The 23,897-nt window shown below is 43.1% G+C and overlaps 1 protein-coding gene across 2 annotated transcripts in view; it reads left to right on the top strand.

Moving 5' to 3' along the window:
• The first annotated feature begins 13,660 nt into the window (after nucleotides 1-13,660).
• LOC103696956 (pyruvate kinase 1, cytosolic-like) overlaps nucleotides 13,661-23,897 on the top strand; it is a 34,063-nt gene continuing 23,826 nt past the window's right edge. Inside the window, exons 1-4 of one of the 2 annotated variants that reach the window (XM_008778693.4) lie at nucleotides 13,661-14,001; nucleotides 14,256-14,352; nucleotides 14,552-14,649; nucleotides 15,174-15,329. In XM_008778693.4, coding sequence (XP_008776915.2) covers nucleotides 13,735-14,001; nucleotides 14,256-14,352; nucleotides 14,552-14,649; nucleotides 15,174-15,329 — 618 coding nt within the window. In that variant the 5' untranslated portion in view covers nucleotides 13,661-13,734. The remainder of the gene's footprint in view (nucleotides 14,002-14,255; nucleotides 14,353-14,551; nucleotides 14,650-15,173; nucleotides 15,330-23,897) is intronic. The other variant, XM_008778694.5, reaches the window with a different exon arrangement.

Below are 23,897 nucleotides of genomic sequence, written 5' to 3'. Positions count from 1 at the left end.
CTGACCATGAATGGTACTCATGGACCCGTGGACCGCTTCCCCTCATGGACCATTAGCTTTCTTTTTTGTGAGCCGCGACTCCCACTGGGAGGCCGGGACGCATGAAACAGAGAAGCTCTGTTTCACGCATCCGTGATCCTTTGGACCGGCGATTGCGCGGCCAACCGGCCTCCGGCCAGACGCCGACTGGACCAGAATGTGCGGTTTTGAACCGCCAACATTCCAGTTCAGTTTGATTTTTGAAATCCGGCAATAATTGACATTAATCGCTGTTTTATTCCATGGTTGTTTTTGAAACAATCGTTATCAAATTCATTCATATTTGATAATGAATGAATTCAATAACGTTAGACCATTTATGCCTCTTAACTCCTATCAGCATTGGCCTATTTGTAGGCCACTGTTTTCTCTCGAATAGAGAGAGAGAGAATTTTTCTTGGGAAGAAAACGTGAGACAGAGAGATAGGTTGATTCTGTGAAGAAGAAGAAGAGTGAGGAAGGAGTCCTCTCTCTCTAGTGGTTTGGAGTTCGGCCCAGGTCCGGTGTCCTCTCCTCCCTTCCATTCCCTCTGTGATCAGGATCAAGAGACGAGTGTCTGTTCGGCCTAGGCGTGCTGTGAAGAAACGGGAGAAAAGAAATCGAAGAAAGAAAGAAAGAGAAGAAAGAAAGAAAGGAAGGTCCTTTTTCTGGATTTTCTTTCTTCCAAGGGTCCTTTTGCAAAAGATTGTTTTGCACAAGTAAATACATCATCCAACCTTCTTGTGAAGCTTGACGTGCGTGCGAAGTAGAGAGCTTGCAAATCCAGGCCTAGCAGAGCTACCTTCAGGGATCTAGATCCAGATCCAGATCCAGATTACCTCGACCAACTTCCGCTGCGGGCTTGAGGTAATTTTACATAAAAGTTAAATTTAATATTTATAATTGTTATAAATAAAATAAAAAAATTAAAACTCATTTTCATGCCTGGCGTTCGATTTATCGGACAACTCGGAATTTTTTTTCCTTCAGTTTTGATGTTAGATAAGTCAATTGGGTCAATTAATTGGATCAATTTTGGTAGGGGTCTATATTTGGTATGTAATCAATTAATTAACTTAGTCAATTGATTGAATTGATGTAAGGGCCCAAATTTGCTATGTCATCAATTGATTGATCTGATGTAAGGTCTATATAAAGGCCACCCCTCCTATGTATTAGGAATTGAATGATTGAATAAGAAAAACCCTAGCTCCTTTCTGCTTCTTCTCTTCTTTTTCTTCATCCTCCTCTTCTCTTCTTCCTGCGTCTCTATAACCTCTTCTTTCTCTTTCTTCCCTTCTTCTTCCTCTTTCCCTCTTTTTCTTGCAGTGGTCCGCCATCACTCAATTAAAGAGATCTTGGAGATTGGTGAGCAAGATAGCCCGATGAGGTATTTGGTGGTCCCTACACAGGGCGTCGCCTCCAGTGGATGGACTGCATGGATATCGAGGCGAGTATCAGACACATGTTGGTAGCATGGCAGAGGGATGCACTCCAGGATGGCAGATGGATGCACTCTCCATGATGGACAGAGTCACCTTGGTGCGGACGATGTTGAGCTCGTTACCGATGTATTGGCTTGCTAATACCCTTGTACCACTATCACTATTGCGAACACTTGAGCAGTTATTCAAGAACTTCATATAGGGTAGACGAGAGGGCAGAGGAGGACTTCATCTGGTGGCCTGGGAGGTGCTTTGCCAGGTGCCCAGATAAGGAGGTATGGGGGTCCACTCATTGGTGGCGAGGCAGGAGGCATTAGCGGTGGGACGTGCTGTGAGATTCATTTTGGAGTAGGATACTCTGTGGAGCGCCCCGATGTGGGCCAAGTATGGGGTGCATACGATGATGGCGGACTTTCAGGTGGGAAGCCATTGCTTTTTTATCTGGCGGGAGATCTGCTCATATGGCCCAATTGTGTTTGAGGCAACTAGGTGGGTTGTTGGAGATGGACAATCTATTGACATATTGGAGGATAGATGGCTGACGGAGCAACCTCTTAGTCAGATGCCAACGTTGGTTGACGCGGCTAGACTGGCCGGCTCTAGAGTATGTGACCTATTCATTCTGGCAAGGGCAAGTGTGAGAACCCAGAAAAAAAAAAGGAATGGACGGGCCAGCCCGAAAAGACCGGTCCCATCCATCTATTACGATCGTGCCCTAGGCACGATCGTGGAAGAGGGGAGTTGCAAGGGGGGCGGCGGCGTTAGAGGGGATCGCCGGAGGAGACCAAGCGCCGAGGAGGGAGCAGTTCCGAGAACCGGCCGGCCGTGGAGGGCGCCTTAAATCCCTATTCCCTTCGGTGAAGACCCCCCACAAATCGGGTGATTTTAATCCGGGTTGCTCACCGATTCCTCCTCCGATTCCTCACCGGAAAGGTCGCTGGAACACCCCATCGGACCGAGGCAAGTGTGGCTCCTTTCCTTATGCTTCATTTGCTAGGATTAGGGCCTTGTTGGTGGGGATTTGGGCGGTGAGATCGTCGGAGAAGATTCTGAAATAGGGTACCCCTGTTTCGGTCTCTCTCTTCCAGATCTCGCCGCCGCCGGTCGCCGGGTTGGCTGGGATTCATGGCGATGGGGTTGGTCGGGTTTATGTGAGGGTCGGAGAGGGATTTTCTAGGGTTTATTGAAGAAGGGGAGTGATGGATCCGAGGTCTTCTTCCTCGTGACTCCATCTTCTCCTTCTTTTTCCCCTTTTCCTCTCGTCGGTTGGTCACCGGTGGTGACGACGACGGCGGTCATGGGCCACCGTGGCTGCCATCGGGTGGGGGGAGCCGAGCCACCATCAGGGTGGTCTTCGACTGATGATGGAGGAAAGGGGGGACCCTTTGCCAGTTCTTGGGAGGAAGAAGAAGAAGAGGAGATCTCTTTTTCTCTCTTTCCCTTGGCCGGCCACCATCTTCGGCAACTGCAACAGTGGCGGCCGGCGATGGTTCGACCAGTGGTGTTGTCGGGTTGGGGAAGGAGAGGGCACAGCCACCATGGCTGTTGCCCTTGGATCAAAAAGATTTGAGGGAGGAAGATGTATTTACAACCATAAAGAGAGAGGAATCATCCCTTTCTTTTGGTCGTTTCATCGGGACCGGCCATCATCGTCGGCGTGGCAGCGGCCACGGCTGGCGACGACATAGGCCGGTGGTACAAGGGTGGGAGTCGGGCCACCCCGACTGCCCCTAGATCTGGAGGGGTTGAGATGATTGGAAACCTGATAATGGGCCCCAAAGTAGATGTAAGTTAGGGTTTAGAATATTTTAATATTAAATAATTTAGTTGTGATTTATAATTGATGTTGTAGGGAAAGAGTCAGCAGTGCCAGGAGGTTTTGATCAGGAAACTCAGCATCCCAGCTCGTAGGCTATGATTCGGATTCGTATTTGTGTCAGTCTACAATTTCTGTAAGAATTCCTACATCTGAGTACCTCTATGCATATATTTGATCTATCGTTGGATTTATTTTATAATTATGTGGTTATTTGTTTTATAAGTTGATATGATACCTATGAGGCGTGCATTTTGTTTATTATGAAAATATTGAAATAATTAAATTGGGAAGAAATAGCACATTTTTGGAGAATTTATGAAAAAATGTGATGTGATAGAAATATGATTAAACATGTAAAGCTAGACATGTAAAATGGGTTGGACTAACCTTGTCATGAGATAGCCTCTACGAGCTTATGCGTAGGATAGCTGCCACGAGTTGATGCATGGGATAGCCTCTACGAGCTTATGCGTAGGATAGCCTCCACGGGCTTACGTGTGGGATAGATGCCACGAGCTTATGCGTGAGATTTGTGCAGTCTTGGACTGGGTTATAATCTTGGTTAGTCCAAAGCAAGAAGTGAAAAATCTTAAAACTTAGGAGAGTAATACGAAAGTGGATCACATAATGAGTAAAAAGGATTTATGTATATGTACTGGTTATATATACTTGTTATCTGTTGAGCTTTTGAATGATCAAATGATATTTATTTGTTGCTTTGATTATTTTATTATTAAAACTGTGTGTGGCGGTCTGGATTCTTACTAGGCTGGAAAAGCTCATACTACACTTACTTTCTTTTTCAAAGGCACTGGATTTGTAGAGATCATTGGGTGGGACGAGAGATGAGATCAGCATGGAGTCTGACTGCTAGATAGATAGAAGTTAATTTATCTTTTGCTTATGGACATTTGAAATTATGTAATTAATCAGTACATTTTAGTTGGATTTGATTTAATTACATTAATCATTAATTTTGGCATTTATGTGAATATTGTACCTTTTAGGCCTTACATGATCTCTAGGGTTCTACTTTAGGGATTATGTGGCCATGTCACGTGGTCGATTCGAGTGATGGGTTTGGGGCGTAACAGATTTGGTATCAGAACTTAAGGTTTAGGAATCCTAGGGTTTAGGCTTGAGTAAGTCTGAGTGGGGAAAATCACTAAACACGTAAGATATTATAATGGTGTGAGTAGCATATTAAAGATGCAAAATTGTCTCAATCTAATAATCTTGATGCTGGAAAAATTGTGTAGGTTGATATGACGCGAGAGCATGGTGGGGGGCGTGCCAGAAGGCCGACCCGATTTACGGACGGCTCCACGGCTTGGGCACCCTCTGGACAGCAGGAAGGTACCTCATCCATGCTGACACGGGGTGTGCCACAGCAGGAGCACACTATTGACCCTACTGGCAGTACTCCAGAGATGGGAGCTCCGGAAATTGGGACATCCGAAGGACCAAGTATTCAGCTTGAGGAGACGATAAGTGCTTCATAGTTGATGCAAATGATGGTGCAACAGCAAACTGCTGCCAGGGCAGACATGATGAAGATGGTAGAGGTACAACAACAGTTCTTGCAGCAACAGTTGCAGCAGCAGCAAGCAATGTATCAACAACAGCAGCAGCATCAATAGTTTCAAGGCACTACAGCTCAGCCGGAGCACCGAGTCGATCTGTTGGATTTTCAGAGATATGCACCCCAGCATTTAAAGGTACGGCTGATCCGATGGAGGCTGAGAACTGACTGAAATAGATAGAGAAAGTCTTTCAAGCCTTGAGGTGCCCTGATGAGGAGAAAGTTCTTTTTGCCACCTTCATGTTACAGGGTGAGGCAGCTGATTGGTGGGAGATGGAGAAAGGGAAGCTTGGTCCGAATAATGCCCCCTTCACTTGGGAAGAGTTTAAAAAGGTTTTCTATGAGAAGTATTTTTTCCAGGGTATCTGATTCCAGAAATATAGGGAGTTTGACCGACTAGAGCAGGGTGATATGACAGTTGCTCAATATGCAGCAAAGTTTGAAGAGATGTCCCGATATGCTCCGACCTTGATATCAGAGGATAGTGACCGAGGAAGGAAATTTAAAAATGGACTCAGGCGATAGATTCAACAACAAGTCGCTGCTTTTGAACTGTTTAGTTATAAATATGTGGTTAACAAAGCCCTGGTGATAGAAAAAGGGCTTGATAATGCCCAAGCTGCTAGAGAAAAGAATATGAAGAAAAGGTTTCGACCCACTGATTCTCCGAGCCAAAACAGTAGACCCTTCAAGTCGAAGGATCAGAGACCGAATCAAGTTGTCACCAGAAACAGGGGTCAAGCCCGAGGTGCCATTAGATGCTACAGATGTGGAGGACCTCATCTCAAGCGAGATTGCACTTGGGTTGGAGGGACATGTTTTTCTTATGGACAAGAAGGGCATAAGGCTATTGTTTGTCCTAATAGGAAAGAACCGCAGAGGCAACAGACACCACAGTCCTCTCAAAGAGTCCCTGTAAACCGAGCATCTCAGGAAGGACAACAGCAAAAGGGAGGGCAGCAGAGGCCTAGGACCTAGGGGCGGGTCTATGCACTCACAGAGCAGGATGTCAAGGCTTCTAATTCCGTGGTGACGGGTAATAAATCCATCCCTAATACTCTCTCTTATTTGGCATGTCATAAATTTTGTTAGGTTATATATGTTTGTGCATGTATGGTTAAAGATTGTGATTAGGTGCCTTGTTACTATGTTTACAGGAATGATTAGGTTATTGTCTTATGATGTGAATGTTTTATTTGACTCTGGTGCTACACACTCATTCATATCGGCCAATTTTGTTAGAAAGAATACTGAAATATCACCTGTGCCATTAGAATTTGATCTTTGTGTCTCAACGCCAAGTAGAGATGTTATATTAGTTAATTTAGTTTGCAAGAGCTGTATTTTGGGCATTGAGGACAAGGAAATGAATGCAGACTTGCTAGTCTTAGAGATGAATGATTTTGATTTGATCCTTGGTATGGACTGGTTGGCAGCATACCATACTACTGTTGATTGTTTTGAGAAAACGATCAAATTTCAGATCCCTGGTCAGCCAGTGTTTGGTTTGGTGGACAGCAAGTCACCTCATCAAATGAAGTTAATCTTAGCTCTACAGGCTAAGAAGTTTCTTGCAAAAGGTTGTGAAGGATTCTTAGCTGCTGTGTTTGACACCCAAAAAAGGAGCCCAAGTTAGAGGATATCCCTGTGGTGACAGAATTTCCAGATGTGTTTCCAGATGAATTGCCAGAATTACCCCCTGACAGGGAGATTGAGTTCTCCATCGACTTGATTCCTGGCACTGGTCCAATTTCAAAAGCTCCATATCGAATGGCTCCAGCTGAATTGAAAGAGCTGAAGGAACAACTACAGAAGTTACTGGATAAGGGTTTTATCAGGCCCAGTGTTTCTCCTTGGTGTGCTCCTGTATTATTTGTGAAAAAGAAAGACGGTAGCCTCCGACTCTGTATAGACTACTAGAAATTAAACAGGATGACAATACGGAATAAATACCCACTACCAAGAATTGATGACTTGTTTGATCAGCTACAAGGTGCTCAGATTTTCTCGAAGATTGATCTTCGTTCTGGCTATCACCAATTGAAAATAAAGGTGGAGGATGTGCCCAAGACAGCTTTTAGGACCAGATACGGGTATTATGAATTTTTGGTCATGCTTTTTGGTTTAACAAATGCACCGGCTGCCTTCATGGATCTTATGAATTGGATATTCAAACCTTATCTGGATCAGTTTGTGGTAGTATTCATTGATGACATTTTGGTATATTCAAAGAGCTCACAGGAACATGAAGAACATCTAAGGATAGTATTGCAAACTTTTAGAGAAAAGAAGCTTTATGCTAAGCTATCAAAGTGTGAGTTCTGGTTGGATAGTATTTCTTTTCTTGGGTATGTAATCTCTAAGGAAGGTGTCTCTGTTGATCCAATGAAAGTGGAGGCAGTAGTTGGGTGGTATAGACCTACCAATGTAACTGAAGTGCGCAGCTTCTTAGGATTGGCTGGATATTACAGAAGATTTGTTGAGGGATTCTCCCGTATTGCCATGCCTTTAAGCCGCTTGACTCAGAAGCGAGTGAAGTTTGAATGGACAGATGACTGTGAACAGAGTTTCCAAGAGCTGAAAAAGCGTCTGATGACAGCCTCAGTGCTAGCTATTCCATCTAGAACAGAAGGCTTCACCATCTATAGTGATGCATCTCATAAAGGACTTGGGTGTCTTCTGATGCAGAATGGAAAGGTGATAGCTTATGCCTCTGGATAGTTAAAGTCATATGAACAGAATTACCCTACATATGATTTGGAGTTGGCAGCGGTGGTTTTTGCTTTGAAGATATGGAGGCATTACTTGAATGGAGAATACTGTGAGGTTTTCACAGACCATAAGAGTTTGACATATATCTTCACACAGAAGGAGTTGAATTTGAGGCAAAGAAGGTGGCTAGAGCTACAGCTACTGAAGGACTATGACCTAACTATCAGTTACCATCTAGGGAAAGCAAATATAGTGGCTGATGCTTTGAGCAGAAAATCCTCAAATGGGCTAGCAGCATTGATCACTATGCAGAAACAGATTTTATTAAATTTGGAGAGATCAGGGATTAAGATACGGCTACATGATCCTAAGGTACAATTGGCTACCCTCACAGTGCAACCTACTCTGATTGAAAAGATCAAGATGTCTCAGAGAGAGGACCCGGAGTTACTGAAAATCCGAGAAACAGTAGAGTCAGGTGTGCAGTCAGAATTCTGAGTGCATGAAGATGGCTCTTTAAGATTCGGAAATAGGGTATGTGTGCCAAAAGTACCAGAAATGAAGAAAAAGATTCTTGATGAGGCCCATAACTCAGCTTATACAGTGCATCCAGGAGGTACTAAAATGTACCGGGACTTGAAGGAAATTTTTTGGTGGAGTGGCATGAAACGAGATATAGCTTAGTATGTTGCACAGTGCTTAGTGTGTCAACAAGTGAAAGCTGAGCATCAGAGGCCTGCTGGAACATTACAGTCTATTCTCATTCCTCAGTGGAAGTGGGAGCATATCACTATGGATTTTGTGACTGCCTTGCCTAAGACCCCTCGGGATAATGATGCAGTGTGGGTAATTGTTGACCGATTGACTAAGTCAGCACATTTCTTGCCTTTTAGAGTTCGCTTTCCTCTGGAAAAATTGGCAAGTTTGTACATAGAGCAAATTGTGAGGCTGCACGGGATTCCAGTTTCAATTGTGTCTGACAGAGATACTAGATTTGTGTCACAGTTTTGGAAGAGGCTTCATAAAGCCCTTGGTACAAGACTGGACTTCAATACAGCTTTTCATTCACAAACTGATGGACAGTCGGAGCGCACTATTCAGATCTTGGAGGATATGTTAAGGGCTTGTGTCATGGATTTGGGTGGTGCTTGGGATAGTCATTTGTCGCTGGTTGAGTTTGCCTACAACAATAGTTATCAGGCAAGTATTCAGATGGCTCCTTTTGAGGTATTGTATGGTAGGAAATGCCGATCTCCAATTTGTTGGGATGATGTGGGAGAAAGAAAATTATTGGGTCCAGAGATAGTACAGCAAACTGTGGATATGATACAAGGGATCAGAAAACGACCCTTATAGCTCAGAGTAGACAAAAGAGTTATGCTGACAATAGGAGAAGAGAACTGGAGTTTCAGGTTGGTGATCATGTTTTCTTGAAAGTATCTCCTACTAAAGGTGTGATGAGGTTCGGGGTTCGTGGCAAATTGAGCCCTAGGTATGTTGGTCCGTTCGAGATCCTGGATAAAGTTGGAGAAGTGGCATACCGTTTGGCTCTACCACCAGCTTTATCAGGCGTACATAATGTATTCCATATTGCAATGTTGAGAAAATATATTCCGGACCCGAACTATGTGGTAGATTTTGAGCCTATAAGTCTGCATGAGGACCTGACTTATGAAGAGTACCCGGTATGGATTGTGGATAGAAAGGATCAAGTGTTGCAACGTCGGACCATTACTTATGTAAAGGTGCAATGGAACAATCACTCAGAAAGAGAGGCCACTTGGGAGCTCGAGGAAGAAATACAAGCCAAACACCCTCAACTCTTTGGTATTTCAGGTACGTTAATTTCGCGGACGAAATTTTTTTTTAGGAGGGGAGAATGTGAGAACCCGAAAAAAAAAGGATGGACGGGCTGGCCCGAAAAGATCGGGCCCATCCATCTATTACGATTGTGCCCTAGGCACGATCGTGGAAGAGGGGAGTTGCAAGGGGGTGGCGGCGTTAGATGGGATCGCCGGAGGAGACCGAGCGCTGGGGAGGGAGCGGTTTCGAGAATCGGCCGGCCATGGAGGGAGCCCTAAATCCCTTTTCCCTTCGGTGAAGACCCCCCACAAATTGGGTGATTTTAATCCGGGTTGCTCACTGATTCCTCCTCCGATTTCTCGCCGGAAAGGTCGCCGGAACACCCCGTCGGACCGAGGTAAGTGTGGCTCCTTTTGGTCCTTTCACCGGATCAAAAAGATTTGAGGGTGGGAGATGTATTCCCAACCATGAAGAGGGAGGTAAGTGTCTGGTTGGGGAAGGAGAGGGCACAACCACCATGGCTGTTGCCCTTGGATCAAAAAGATTTGAGGAAGGGAGATGTATTCCCAACCATAAAGAGAGAGGAATCATTCCTTTCTTTTGGTCCTTTCACCGGGACCGACCATCATCGTCGGCGTGGCAGTGGCCACGGCTGGCGACAACATAGGCCGGTGGTACAAGGGTGGGAGTCGGGCCTTCCCGACTGCCCCTAGATATGGAGGGATTGAGATGATTGGGAACCTGGTAATGGACCCCAAAGTAGATGTAAGTTAGGGTTTAGAATATTTTAATATTAAATAATTTAGTTGTGATTTATAATTGATATTGTAGGGAAAGAGTCAGCGGTGCCAGAAGGTTTTGATCAGGAAACTCAGCACCCCAGCTCGTAGGCTGTGATTCGGATTCATGTTTGTGTCAGTCTACAATTCCTGTAAGAATCCCTACATCTGAGTACCTCTATGCATATATTTGATTTATCGTTGGATTTATTTTATAATTATGTGGTTATTTGTTTTATGAGCTGATATGATACTATGAGGCGTGCATTTTGTTTATTATGAAAATATTGAAATAATTAAATTAGGAAGAAATAGCATATTTTTGAAGAATTTATGAAAATATGTGATGTAATAGAAATATGATTAAACATGTAAAGCTAGACATGTAAAATGGGTTGGACTAACCTTGTCATGAGATAGCCTCTACGAGCTTATGCGTAGGATAGCTGCCACGAGTTGATGCATGGGATAGCCTCTACGAGCTTATGCGTAGGATAGCCTCCACGGGCTTACGTGTGGGATAGCTGCCACGAGCTTATGCGTGGAATTTGTGCAGTCTTGGACTGGGTTATAATCTTGGTTAGTCCAAAGCGAGAAGTAAAAAATCTTAAAACTTGGGAGAGTAATACGAAAATGGATCACATAATGAGTAAAAAGGATTTATATATATGTACTGGTTATATATACTTATTGTCTGTTGAGCTTTTGAATGATCAAATGATATTTATTTATTGCTTTGATTATTTTATTATTAAAACTGTGTGTGGCGGTCTGAATTCTTACTAGGCTGGAAAAGCTCATACTACACTTACTTTCTTTTTCAAAGGCACTGGATTTGTAGAGATCATTGGGTGGGACGAGAGATGAGATCAGCATGGAGTCTGACTGCTAGATAGATAGAAGTTAATTTATCTTTTGCTTACGGACATTTGTAATTATGTAATTAATCAGTACATTTTAGTTGGATTTGATTTTAATTACATTAATCTTTAATTTTGGCATTTATGTGAATATTGTACCTTTTAGGCCTTACATGATCTCTAGGGTTCCACTTAGGGATTATGTGGCCGTGTCACGTGGTCGATCCGAGTGATGGGTTTGGGGCGTGACAGCAGGTGGGATGAGGTGCAGATCAGGAAGGCCTTCGGGGAGCAGCTGGTGGAGCGGATTCTTGCTATCCCGATTCCTCATGGCAACTCGGCAGACATACTGATCTAGGTGACCATAGGAAGGCCCAGGGTGCGCTCTATCGATCTACAGACGGTGGTGGACTGGGAGACCACCAGGCTGCTTGACACATTTTGGATTTGGAGGATACAGATCCACTCCTGTGTGGCGTTGTTTATCTGGAAGGTGGCCTGGGCTTGCCTACCAATTAGGAGCATGTTGGCCAGGAGGGGGGTCAGGGTTCCCTCGATGTGTGTGGATTGCCTTGATGTGGTGGAGTCAGCTAGTCATGTTCTACTCGATTGCCCACAGGCCACACTAATTTGGAGAAGGACCTCAATTCTACTACCGATGTCAGTTGTGTCTGCTGAGGACCTACTACGGCACATGAGGGCAGCCATTTGGTCGCCGAGCACTGCTAGGTGGGGCATTACTTGCGCCTATTTAGCATATCATATCTAGCTGGACAGAAATTATAGGCTCTTCAAGAATAGGAGGGTATCCCTGAGGTCTATTGTAGAAAGGGATATCTATCAGGCTGCCGAAGTCACCGAGGCTTCTTCTGAGACTTCATCTGGCTTGGCTAGAAAAATCTCGGACCCCCACTTTGCTGTTTCAGCATCCAGGTCCATCCTTGTTTCTTGGGAGCCCTCCTTAAGATCTATTGTAGAAAGATCTTAAGGTGAACTTTGATGGTAGCTTGCTCGGTGGTGGTGGCAAAGCTAGAGTAGCGTTCGTGATCAGAGATCAAGCCTTTAGACTGGTTGCTGCTGGGGGGCGCTGTCCCTACAAGACATTAGTGTTGGGAGGGTGGATTCTACAGGATGGAGGCCATTCTTGGCCTTCCTGTAGAATCCACTCCACCACCGCTGCTGAGTCCCCCTCAAGGGTGATGTGCCTGGCCCCAAGTACTTGCCTCACGTAGGAAATGCCCTGCCATGTTGCCGACGGTGGAGCATCCAATTCTTGGCGACCTTCGATGTTGGTGAGGGACTGTGACACATTTCAGGTCGTGCATGTGTACCGGCAGGCGAACAAGCGGCAGACTGGGTCATCTCCTACGCTGCTCAGCACTCCGGAGAGATCCTCTGGACTAGAAAGTCGGATGTTCCTTCACCATTGAGCAGTCTACTTTCTCTTGACAACGTTGGCTACGCTCACGCGAGGTTAGTGTGAGTTGCCGATGTACAAAAAAAAAATATATTTAGTCATATGATGCATATCCCATTATCATCCTTGATCATATTTAACACCCTTCTATAAACTTTTGTTTGCATGAAACATTTTAATTATAATAATGTTATCAAATAATTATTTCTAAAATTTTAAGTAATTACCCGGCCTCCAAGTCTTATGTGTCCGGCCATATTTTTGTCATAGATACATTGTCATATGATGGTTTCTATATTATCTAGATCTCACTCGAATACAAATCTAGTAGACTATTGTACTTCTTATCAAGAACATAATTTACAGTATCATTGTTGATATATGAGTTTGGATGCAAATATATTGATATCCAGAATACAGTAAGGTATCTTGTCTTTTAGGTTAAGAGGCCAATTGTAAACTAGGCTCCTGGTTCACATCTCAACCCATGATAGTGCTTTCCAGGGTGGATTACTAGTATTGATTAATCAATGTAATAACACACTCGGGTATTTGTACAAGGTCACATTTTGGTAAAGAAGAAGCTCCATGAAGTTATCGTCCATCTCAATAGCTTCATAGGTGCAATATCCAACCTTACCCATAACTATGAAGACCTTCAAGTATCTAGAAATATCCAATCCTTCCTTTTGGTAAAATTTTGATAACTTAATAACCCTTATGGACCCTCGTTCGGCTTTAAAGTCAACACATGATGAATACTTTATATTATTTATGTGATCATGGAAGAGAAAAAAAATCTATGCATTGCTTTAAATAATGATTACAATTACCTACAATAGCTTTCAGGACATGCGTTAGTCTAATAGGGGGAAATTTTTTGAAGTTGAGAGGATGCGTATGAAAATGAGCAAAACTGGGGTTTAAGAAGTCAAAATAATTTTTTCCCAATAGTACATGCGGTCAAAGCCTATAATGTGCTACAAAACATAATGGAGAGCCTTTGTTACATCTTATATGCTTTCTAATATGTCCATTATAAAAATAAATTATCGAATGCTGTTTGATTGGTTGCTTAAATTTTCAAAATTATGTTTAAAAATTGATGCTTTCCGTTTTCTAGAAGTTCCCTTTTTAAGTAACCAACGTGCGAAATCTGGTGTCGTCCGGTGGATTTGCAGTATTTCATTTAAAATATAAATTTTCATCCCTTCTTTCTTGATTCCAGACACGTTCGCATGCGACCAACCTGGTTTAGCGGGAGCTGTAGCAGAGAAGCAGACAGGCGCACACCGACTGATGATGGCAGGACAAAATACATTTATAAATGAAGTCACGGCAAAGGAAAACAAGCTGCTTTTGTGCCTTCTTTCCGTTTCCCCTCTTCTTTGCCCTGTTCTTCCCTCGCCGCTGTTTCAGCTGCTTCTGCTTGGGCGGTCGCCAGGCCTGTTCTGCTTCAGCTGCTTCTGCTTGCTTCATCCTGCAGGAGAGAAGAAGATGCATTCGGGTCGCCTGCTTCTCGAGGAGCCCATCCGGATGGCCTCCATCCTGGAGCCCTCCAAACCTGTAACTCGTTCTCAACCTCTTCCACCATCCTAAATTTTTTCCCTCCCCCCTCCTCGTTAATGGTTTCTTCTTTATCTTTATCTCGATCTTAGTCGAATTTTAGCGCTTTTTCTGAGATCCTCTGTCGCGCGTCTTCGTGGTTGTATGATTCGCGTCTCAGCGTTTTTTTTCCCCTTTTGGGTAGAGTTCTGCATGTGAAGGATTTGCAGCTGGAGTCCCCTCACTAACCTTTGATTTGGTATTCGTTGCTGCAGAGTTTCTTCCCTGCGATGACCAAGATCGTCGGGACGCTGGGTCCAAAGTCCCGAAGCGTCGAGGTGATATCTGCTTGCCTCATGGCTGGAATGTCCGGTATGCATCTACTTTTGATTTTTATATATATTTTTCTCTCTTCTCTCTTGCTTCATTTTGTTGTATTTGAAGCTTGCCTCCATTTGGATGTTTTGTGCCTATTTTTCAAGCATTCATAAGGGGAAGCTTGCGTTAGCTTAGTATTGAATGCTTCTATTTAGTGGGCTCTGGATCATATAATGGAATCTTCTCGTGGCAGTGGCACGCTTCGACTTCTCATGGGGGGACATAGATTACCACCAGGAAACCATGGAGAACCTGAAGAAAGCTGTCAAGAGCACCAAAAAACTGTGCGCTGTAAGTTTGCCCATTGGCCTTTTAACTTAAGGATCAAGTAATAGGAACGAGTTAATCTGTACCAATCATCAGCATCTTTACTCAGATGATTTCAAAAATAATACTCCCGTTCTTGCTGCATATCTTCTTCTTGCTCCTCCTGAATATTGATGGTATTTTTTCTCCCCACGAAGATATTTCTGTCATTTTTTATTTTGCTCTTGATTGGTACTCCTGATGCAAGCTGCTTTGTCTAAGATCAGAGTTCTTCGTAAGCTTTTTTTCTTCAGCATCTTTACTCAGATGATTTCAAAAATAATACTCCCGTTCTTGCTGCATATCTTCTTCTTGCTCCTCCTGAATATTGATGGTATTTTTTCTCCCCACGAAGATATTTCTGTCATTTTTTATTTTGCTCTTGATTGGTGCTCCTGATGCAAGCTGCTTTGTCTAAGATCAGAGTTCTTCGTAAGCTTTTTTTCTTCTGCGTGATACTCGTGCCTTTCCAAACAAATTAAATTTCACTGGGTGCCTCACTCTCTCAGGTCATGTTAGACACAGTGGGTCCAGAGTTGCAGGTGGTCAATAAAAGTGAGCGTGCTATCTTACTTGAGGCCGGTTCATTCATTGTTCTGACACCTGATCAAGAGAATGAAGCTTCGTCTGCACTGTTGCCAATAAACTTTAGTGGATTATCAAAGGTAGGTAGTAGCACTCTTCACATTGTCCTCATTGTTGCCATTTGATGATGCACAATGATTTTGTGAACCTCATAAACTTATATCTTACCGCACATGAGGCTTGAGTCAATTTGGTGTGCTTAGCTGAATTGGCATGCTATATGCTTACTCCATTCCTATTTGCTACTGTATTCCAGCTACCTATTTGCCGCATGTTGATGATGTTCCGTTACATTCGTTTGCTAATAGCTGTCGACTTTTAATTTCCAGCTATTTACTAATTCATCTTCTGTTTTTATTGATCTGAATTCTCTTGATGAGTCTTGCATATTTCCCTTCCCTTGTATGCTATATTGCTATAATAGGAAAAGATCCACATAATCTTGTCTCCTGTTTCATGAAAATTAGCAAAAAATACATCAAGAAAGAAAAAGGTGAAACGAATCTTATGGAAAACTGAAAAGGCAGCTACCTCATTATCAAGCAGATAAGTAGACAAATGGTCCAACAAGAGCAGAAGAGATTCAATGAGTCAGTGTATGGGGAGAGAACATTCTAACTCCTTAGTTGGACTATTTGCTTAACATTAGAAACCTGGGCATGACTCCTGTGTGTATCATCCTTCTTGAGTGATTCTATGGTTTGCCCTTTCTATGTTTCTTTCTAGGGCTTTTGTCAGAATGATATTCCAAATTTTCCCCACTTGAATGTTTTCTCAATCTGTCCGACCCTTGAGTATAAGCAAATTGAGACTAGAAAATGGAAGAAACTAAATTCTAAGTTGATTTCATGTACATGAGAGCGCATATACGCATATTCATATACATACATTAGAATTTAGTTTGAGTTGCATTCCTTTTAAGGGTTAAGAAAAAGAAAATTGCTAGCTGGAGATGTGTTTGCGATAGAGCCTTTTGAGTAGGGGAAAGTCAAAACAGAAACAAGAGCACCTCGTAATGCTTCTCTCTTTAAAATGTAATTTAAGAGCAAAGAAATAGTTTATTTGGTTTTTTATAAATCGCATCCAATATTTTGTCGATATTATGTATAAAGCTTTCCCTTATCACTGCTTACGAATCAAGACATAAAATATTAAGCTATATTCCGGGAAACACCTGGGGTTAAGTTTTTGTCAGAAGATGATGATAAAGGTGTTATTTTAAGTGTCAAAGGAAGCCATTTTATATTTTATGATGAAAATACTCTCGTCTTTTCTTCTCCCTACTTGTTGACAAAGTGATCATCCTATTATTTTGTGATCCCTATTAGGTGGATGATCTGTCTTCGCTTCTTTTGGATCCAAAGGTGGATGACTGCACTACGTTGAGGCATCGCCATCATCAAGATCTTGGTGCAGAGCCACAAAATCGAGCCTAGCATTAAGTTGATTAGTGCTGGTGTTGCATCATCACCCAGCTCATCAAGGAGGCTATGGAGATGTAGCACTGACTTGATTATGACGACCTCAGTAGGGTGTGACATGGAGCTAGGACATAGGGACCTTTGAGCGTATGAGCCCTGCAAGGTAAGGCCGACCTAGCAGAGCACATCGTAGTTGTTTGGGAATGGTTTGCAATCTCAGCATAATGGAGGAAGGGGGTCAGTGGTGTAGAGAGCCAGTGTATAGATCATCGTCGGCCACCAGAGGCCACAATGAGAAGCCAGTGCTAGCATTAAGGTACCTATATCCAGTAGAGGCTGGTTCAGCCCTTGCCCTGTATCAAACCTTGGTATTATACAGGTACGCTACAATTACAAATAGTAAGGTATGCCCAGTATAGGACAATACAAGTTGTTATGATGGACCATGTTTTGAATGGAATCCTCAAAAGAAAATGTACAAAATAATAAGATTTCGTAATTTTAATATTAGTTTCATTGTTAATCTGATTTTAGATGTTATGTCCATAAATATATTTTGAGTGGAATCCTCAAAATAAACTGTACGAAATAATAAGATTTGCCAATTCTAATATTAGTTTCATTGTTAATATGATTTTTAGATGTTTTGACCATATATTGGACTTTTTGAATATTCATAGTGTAGACTACCAAAATTAGGTTCGTAACCTCGATACTGGATCCTGTACTAGTACCATGCTGGTATAGTATCGGTATTGCCTGGTATGGGGTTGCGTTGGCATACCGAGACTTAGTATGTGTCCGTACCCAATCTCGGTTCAATATTAGTATGGTGCGGTACACTTGGTATGGGCAGTGCATCTTGACCAAAATCATTGTGTATTTTGGCTATTTTTAGTATACCTGAAACAAAGATTGCTCATTATCATCAAAGGGATAAAATAGGAGAAGGAAAAAGATAGCACTTATCAAGAGAATGAAAAAAGGTGGGAGATCAAAAGAAGTGCAAGAAGAAAATATTGTTGAACTGAAAAAAAAAGTACACCGAATATCCTCCTAAGTTCAAAAGCATACTCATGATAAGATGTGTCTCCATACTTTTCCATGAGTCAACACTCTTTTTCTAACATATTCCAGATTCTTCTCCAATACATAAAGAATGTTTAGTATGGTTCGCCCTCCTAAAGTATTTGATTTGAGAGAGCTCGAAGTAAAAAGCTGCACATAGAATAGGACTACTCAAGCGTGTAAGCTTGGTCTAAAATTCCTGAAAAACTAGCTTTTTATGATTACATTGATAATAATCCGGCAAAAGGGGGATTATTCAGAGTAGGCACTATGGACAAGAGATATTGAGAGAAATCAAGAATTCTCACTATTTCTTAGATTCATGGATCAAATTCGATTCAGTGGGATCTTTCACTTACATTTTTTTCTACTCTAAAATGCAAGACTTTCATAACAATGTCATTTTTGGTAAGCAAGGTTCGCGGCTCAGTATCGGACCCTGTATCGGTGCCACACTAGCACTGTCGGTACAGTATGGTACAAAATTTTTTCGGCATATCGAGTGTTGGTATACCATCTGTAACAATCCAAGATCTCATCCAAAATAGCTAGCCGGAAGTTATTATTTAGGCTCATTGATCCTGTATAAGTACCTAAGATCTACCCAGCGAATAACCGATGTGGGACTAAACACACGTTCGCACGGGTCCTCATATACTCCCCCCGTTCAAGCTCTGACGTTCTCGTCAGGCTAAAGGTTCAAATCTATTCAAATCTAATCACAAACACCACGATTGGCTCGTGGTCAGCCCCAATGGATCCGTGCTGTAGTGTCCCCTAGTCCACATAGGTTATGGGCTGGGTCCGCTCTGATACCATTTGTAACAACCCAAGACCTCACCCAAAATGGCTAGCCGGAAGGTATTATTTGGGTTCCTTGATCCTGTATAAGTACCCAAGATCTACCCAGCGAATAACCGATGTGGGACTAAACACGCCCGCACGGGTCATCACATACTCCTCCGTTCAAGCGCTGACGTCCTCGTCAGGCTAAGGGTTCAAATCTATTCAAATCTAATCACAAACACCACGATTGGCTCGTGGTCAGTCCCAATGGATCCGTGCTTTAGTGCCCCCTAGTCCACATAGGTTATGGGCCGGGTCCGCTCTGATACCATTTGTAACAACCCAGGACCTCACTTAAAATGGCTAGCCGGAAGGTATTATTTGGATTTCTTGATCCTGTATAAGTACCCAAGATCTACCCAGCGAATAACCGATGTGGGACTAAACACACGCCCGCACGGGTTCTCACATTATTTGTCTCAACCCAGGACCTCACCCAAAATGGCTAGCCAGAAGGTAATGTTTTGGGTTTCTTGATCCTGTATAAGTACCCAAGATCTATCCAGCGAATAACCGATGTGGGACTAAACACACGCCCGCACGGATCCTCACATACTCCCCCCGTTCAAGCCCTGACGTCCTCGTCAGGCTAAGGGTTCAAATCCATTCAAATCTAATCACAAACACCACGATCGGTCCGTGGTCAACCCCAATGGACCCATGCTGCAGTGTCCCCTAGTTCACATAAGTTATGGGCCGGGTCCGCTCTGATACCATTTGTCACAACCCAGGACCTCACCCAAAATGGCTAGCCGGAAGGTATTATTTGGGTTTCTTGATCCTGTATAAGTACCCAAGATCTACCCAGCGAATAACCGATGTGGGACTAAACACACGTCCGCACGGATTCTCACATACTCCCTCCGTTCAAGCCCTGACGTTCTCGTCATGCTAAGGGTTCAAATCCATTCAAATATAATCACAAACACCACGATCAGTCCGTGGTCAGCTCCAATAGATCCGTGCTGCAGTGTCTCCTAGTCCACATAGGTTATGGGCCGGATCCGCTCTGATACCATTTGTAACAACCCAGGATCACCCAAAATGGCTACCCGGAAGTTATTATTTAGGTTCCTTAATCCTGTATAAGTACCCAAGATCTATCCAGCGAATAACCGATGTGGGACTAAACACACGCCCGCATGGATCCTCACATACTCCTTCCGTTCAAGTTCTGACGTCCTCGTCAGGCTAAGGGTTCAAATCTATTCAAATTTAATCACAAACACCACGATTGGCCCGTGGTCAGCTCCAATAAATCCGTGCTGCAGTGTCCCCTAGTTCACATAGATTATGGGCCGGATCCGCTTTGATACCATTTGTAACAACCCAGGACCTCACCTAAAATGGCTAGCCGGAAGGTATTATTTAGGTTCCTTGATCCTGTATAAGTACCCAAGATCTACCCAGCGAATACTCGATGTGGGACTAAACACACGCCCGCACGGGTCCTCACATACTCCCCCGTTCAAGCCCTGACGTCCTCGTCAGGCTAAGGGTTTATATCTATTCAAATCTAATCACAAACACCACGATTGGCCCGTGGTCAGCCCCAATAGATCCGTGCTGCAGTGTCCCCTAGTCCACATAGGTTATGGGCCGGGTCCGCTCTGATACCATTTGTGACAACCCAGGATCTCACCCAAAATGGCTAGCCGGAAGTTATTATTTAGGTTCATTGATCCTGTATAAGTACCCAAGATCTACCCAGCGAATAACCGATGTGGGACTAACACACGTCCGTACGGGTCCTCACATACTCCTCCCGTTCAAGCTCTGACATTCTCATCAGGCTGGTTCAAATCTATTCAAATCTAATCACAAACACCACGATTGGCTCGTGGTTAGCCCCAATGGATCCGTGCTGCAGTGTCCCCTAGTCCACATAGGTTATGGGCCGGGTCCGCTCTGATACCATTTGCAACAACTCAGGATCTTACCCAAAATGGCTAGCCGGAAGTTATTATTTGGGTTCCTTGATCCTGTATAAGTACCCAAGATCTACCCAGCGAATAACCGATGTGGGACTAAACACATGCCCGTACGGGTCCTCACATATGTGAGGATCAAGGAACCCAAATAATAACTTCCGGCTAGCCATTTTGGGTGAGGTCCTGGGTTGTTGCAAATGGTATCAGAGAGGATCCGGCCGATAACCTATGTGGACTAGGGGACACTGCAGCACGGATCCATTGGGGCTGACCACGGGCCAATCGTGGTGTTTGTGATTTAATTTGAATAGATATGAATCCTTAGTCTGACGAGGACGTCAGGGCTTGAACGGGGGAAGTATGTGAGGACCCGTGCGGGCGTGTGTTTAGTCCCACATCGGTTATTCGCTGGGTAGATCTTGGGTACTTATATAGGATCAAAGAACCCAAATAATACCTTTCGGCTAGCCATTTTGGGTGAGGTCCTGGGTTACAAATTGTATCAGAGCGGACTCGGCCCATAACCTATGTGGACTAGGGGACACTGCAGCACAGATATATTGGAGCTGACCATGGATTGATCGTGGTGTTTATGATTAGATTTGAACCCTTAGCCTACGAGGACGTCAGGGCTTAAACGGGAGGAGTATGTGAGGATCCGTGCGGGCATGTGTTTAGTCCCACATCGGTTATTCGCTTGATAGATCTTGGGTACTTATACAGGATCAAGGAACCTAAATAATAACTTCTAGCTAGCCATTTTGGGTAAGGTCCTGGGTTGTTACAAATGGTATCAGAGCGGATCCGGCTCATAACCTATATGGACTAGGAGACACTGCAGCACGGATCTATTGGAGCTGACCACGGGCTGATCGTGGTGTTTGTGATTATATTTGAATGGATTTGAACCCTTAGCATGATACCATTTGTAACAACCCAGGATCTCACCCAAAATGGCTAGCCGGAAGGTATTATTTGGGTTCCTTGATCCTGTATAAGTACCCAAGATCTACCCAGCGAATAATCGATGTGGGACTAAACACACGCCCGCACGGATCCTCACATACTTCCCCCGTTCAAGCCCTGACGTCTTCGTCAGACTAAGGGTTCATATCTATTCAAATCAAATCACAAATACCACGATTGGCCTGTGGTTAGTCCCAATGGATCCGTGCTGCAGTGTTCCCTAGTCCACATAGGTTATGGGCCGAGTCCGCTCTGATACCATTTGTAACAACCCAGGACCTCACCCAAAATGGCTAGCCGGAAGATATTATTTGGGTTCTTTGATCCTGTATAAGTACGCAAGATCTATCCAGCGAATAACCAATGTGGGACTAAACACACGCCCGCACGGGTCTTCACACCATCCGTACCAGGTACCGGTACTGAACCGGGGTATAGTACGATATGCTCCGTACCGCATAATTCAGGCCAGTATAACGAATCATGTTGGTAAAGAATCTTCCCTGTAGGAAGGTCTAGCCAAAAATATAGGTCCGAGGAATAAACATTATATTCCTAATCTCCGTGCCAGCACATCTTCCAATTCTCAATGAAATATAGCTGAAAGAGGAGTTTAACAAAAAGTCCTTAGCTTCACATCTTATTGTCTGGACTCTAGAGTCATCTCATTTGATATCAACTTTGGATATGGTGAACGTGGCCAAAAACCTGTAAATTTTCATTTATTTTTTATCAATAGGTTTCTTATGGATAGGTTCTCATTGAACACTGAAGTTCTCATCATATATAATGGCAAGATGGGGCTTCTGCAAGTGTATGATGTTTTTTTCTAACTAATTGTTAACCATATGTTTGGGAGTGAAATCTCCAGCCCATATGGAATCTTGATATACATATTCCTCTTTTACGTAATACTTAGGAGATGATGTAGATGGTGTGAATGTAAATACATTTAAATTGTTTCACCAATGATTTTCAATTGTTTATTCTTAATCCCCTTCTTCTTGATAGCATGAAGTACCTAAAGAAGTGTAGAAAGATTAAATAGTATTGTAAAATTGTATGTGAGATTCTAAACACGACTTTGTAAAGTTACTCACAAGGTTTCATAAAACATTATGAAAAACCATTAATCTTAAGCAACTCCCTCATAAAAAGTGGATCTATGCTAGATTGTATTTTGGTTGCTTGAGTGTTCACAAGAAATTGGAGTAATATGACATGTGTTGAGTTCCATTTGACAAGTAATAAGAGGTTAGAATTCTTAAACTTATGGTGTAATAAGATTAGCAGTACTACCAATTAGTGTTTTTAAACCATTGACCCATTCAACATGCTTTATATTCAAGGTTACTGTTCAATTTTCGACTGCATAAAACCATGGTTTGACCACTTGGATCTTTTAACAGCTGTTAAAACCCAACCCCTGATTTACAAGTCTTATCTCATGAGAAAAACAGGAGCAGGCTCAAGAGGAAGAGAGCGAAGGACTAGTGGTGAATGGCTGGTCTCATCTCTGACAAGATGTTCTTAAACCAGCGGTACACCACTTTCCTCTTCCCTTGACAATGAACAGTGCTCCTCTTCCTCTCCTTCTATCTCTCTAGCAAGATTCTTAGGACTCCTTCCACTCAATTGAGGAGATGAACCCCTTAAGCCAATGCGATAACCTTCAAGCCCCACTAGAAAGCCTTTTCTCCCCTAGTGGCCTGAAGGTGGCGGCTTCTTCTTTATTACTAGCTTTGTCCTATTCTGAGATAGCTCAACAATAGCATTGCCCAGTTTTGAAGGGGCCATGATAGATAGAGGCCAAAAAGGAAGAGCAAGAGGAAGGATGAGAGAGATCAAACTGGGATCAGATCGTATTGGTTAGGGTTTCAATTTCACTTTTTTCTTTTCCTTCATAACAAGGCGGTTCAGGTCAAATGAGCTGTCCGGTTCAAATAACTGGTTTGATGGCTTGTGTTGTTTTTCGGCAGTTGTATAGTGTGATGTTGACCTGCTATGCCCTATGGGTGAAGTTGGACAGGGTATACTGGACTACCTGTTCAACTCCGACATCAATGTTTACAGCATCTTCATTATCGTAAGTGGTGCCTTTAAGATTCTTTGAAGCTTAAAGAGGCCTTTGCAAAGGTTGCTTGATCTATTCATGTTTGTCAATGTCCATACGAATGTACCAATCAACACATTAAAGAAGGCTAGAGATGCTATTTCTAATTTAACATGATTGCTGAACTTTGGCTCAATTGTGATTCAATGATGGTAGTGTTTCTTTATGATGAAGTTGTTAATTAGCCTTCAATCTCAAGATGACAGCATATTGGTTATATACACGTGAGTGATGAAGACTTATGTTTTTGAAATTATGGTTTTGGTGTTCTTGTAATTGATCATACTTTTCTCATTAGAAATT

Source organism: Phoenix dactylifera, chromosome 12 (assembly GCF_051530095.1).
Source record: "Phoenix dactylifera cultivar Ajwa chromosome 12, Ajwa_hap1_PhDact_Kaust_v1.1, whole genome shotgun sequence".
NCBI lineage: Eukaryota > Viridiplantae > Streptophyta > Magnoliopsida > Arecales > Arecaceae > Phoenix > Phoenix dactylifera.
The sequence above is the reverse complement of the archived record's forward strand: the minus strand, read 5'-3'. Positions and strand labels throughout refer to the sequence as shown.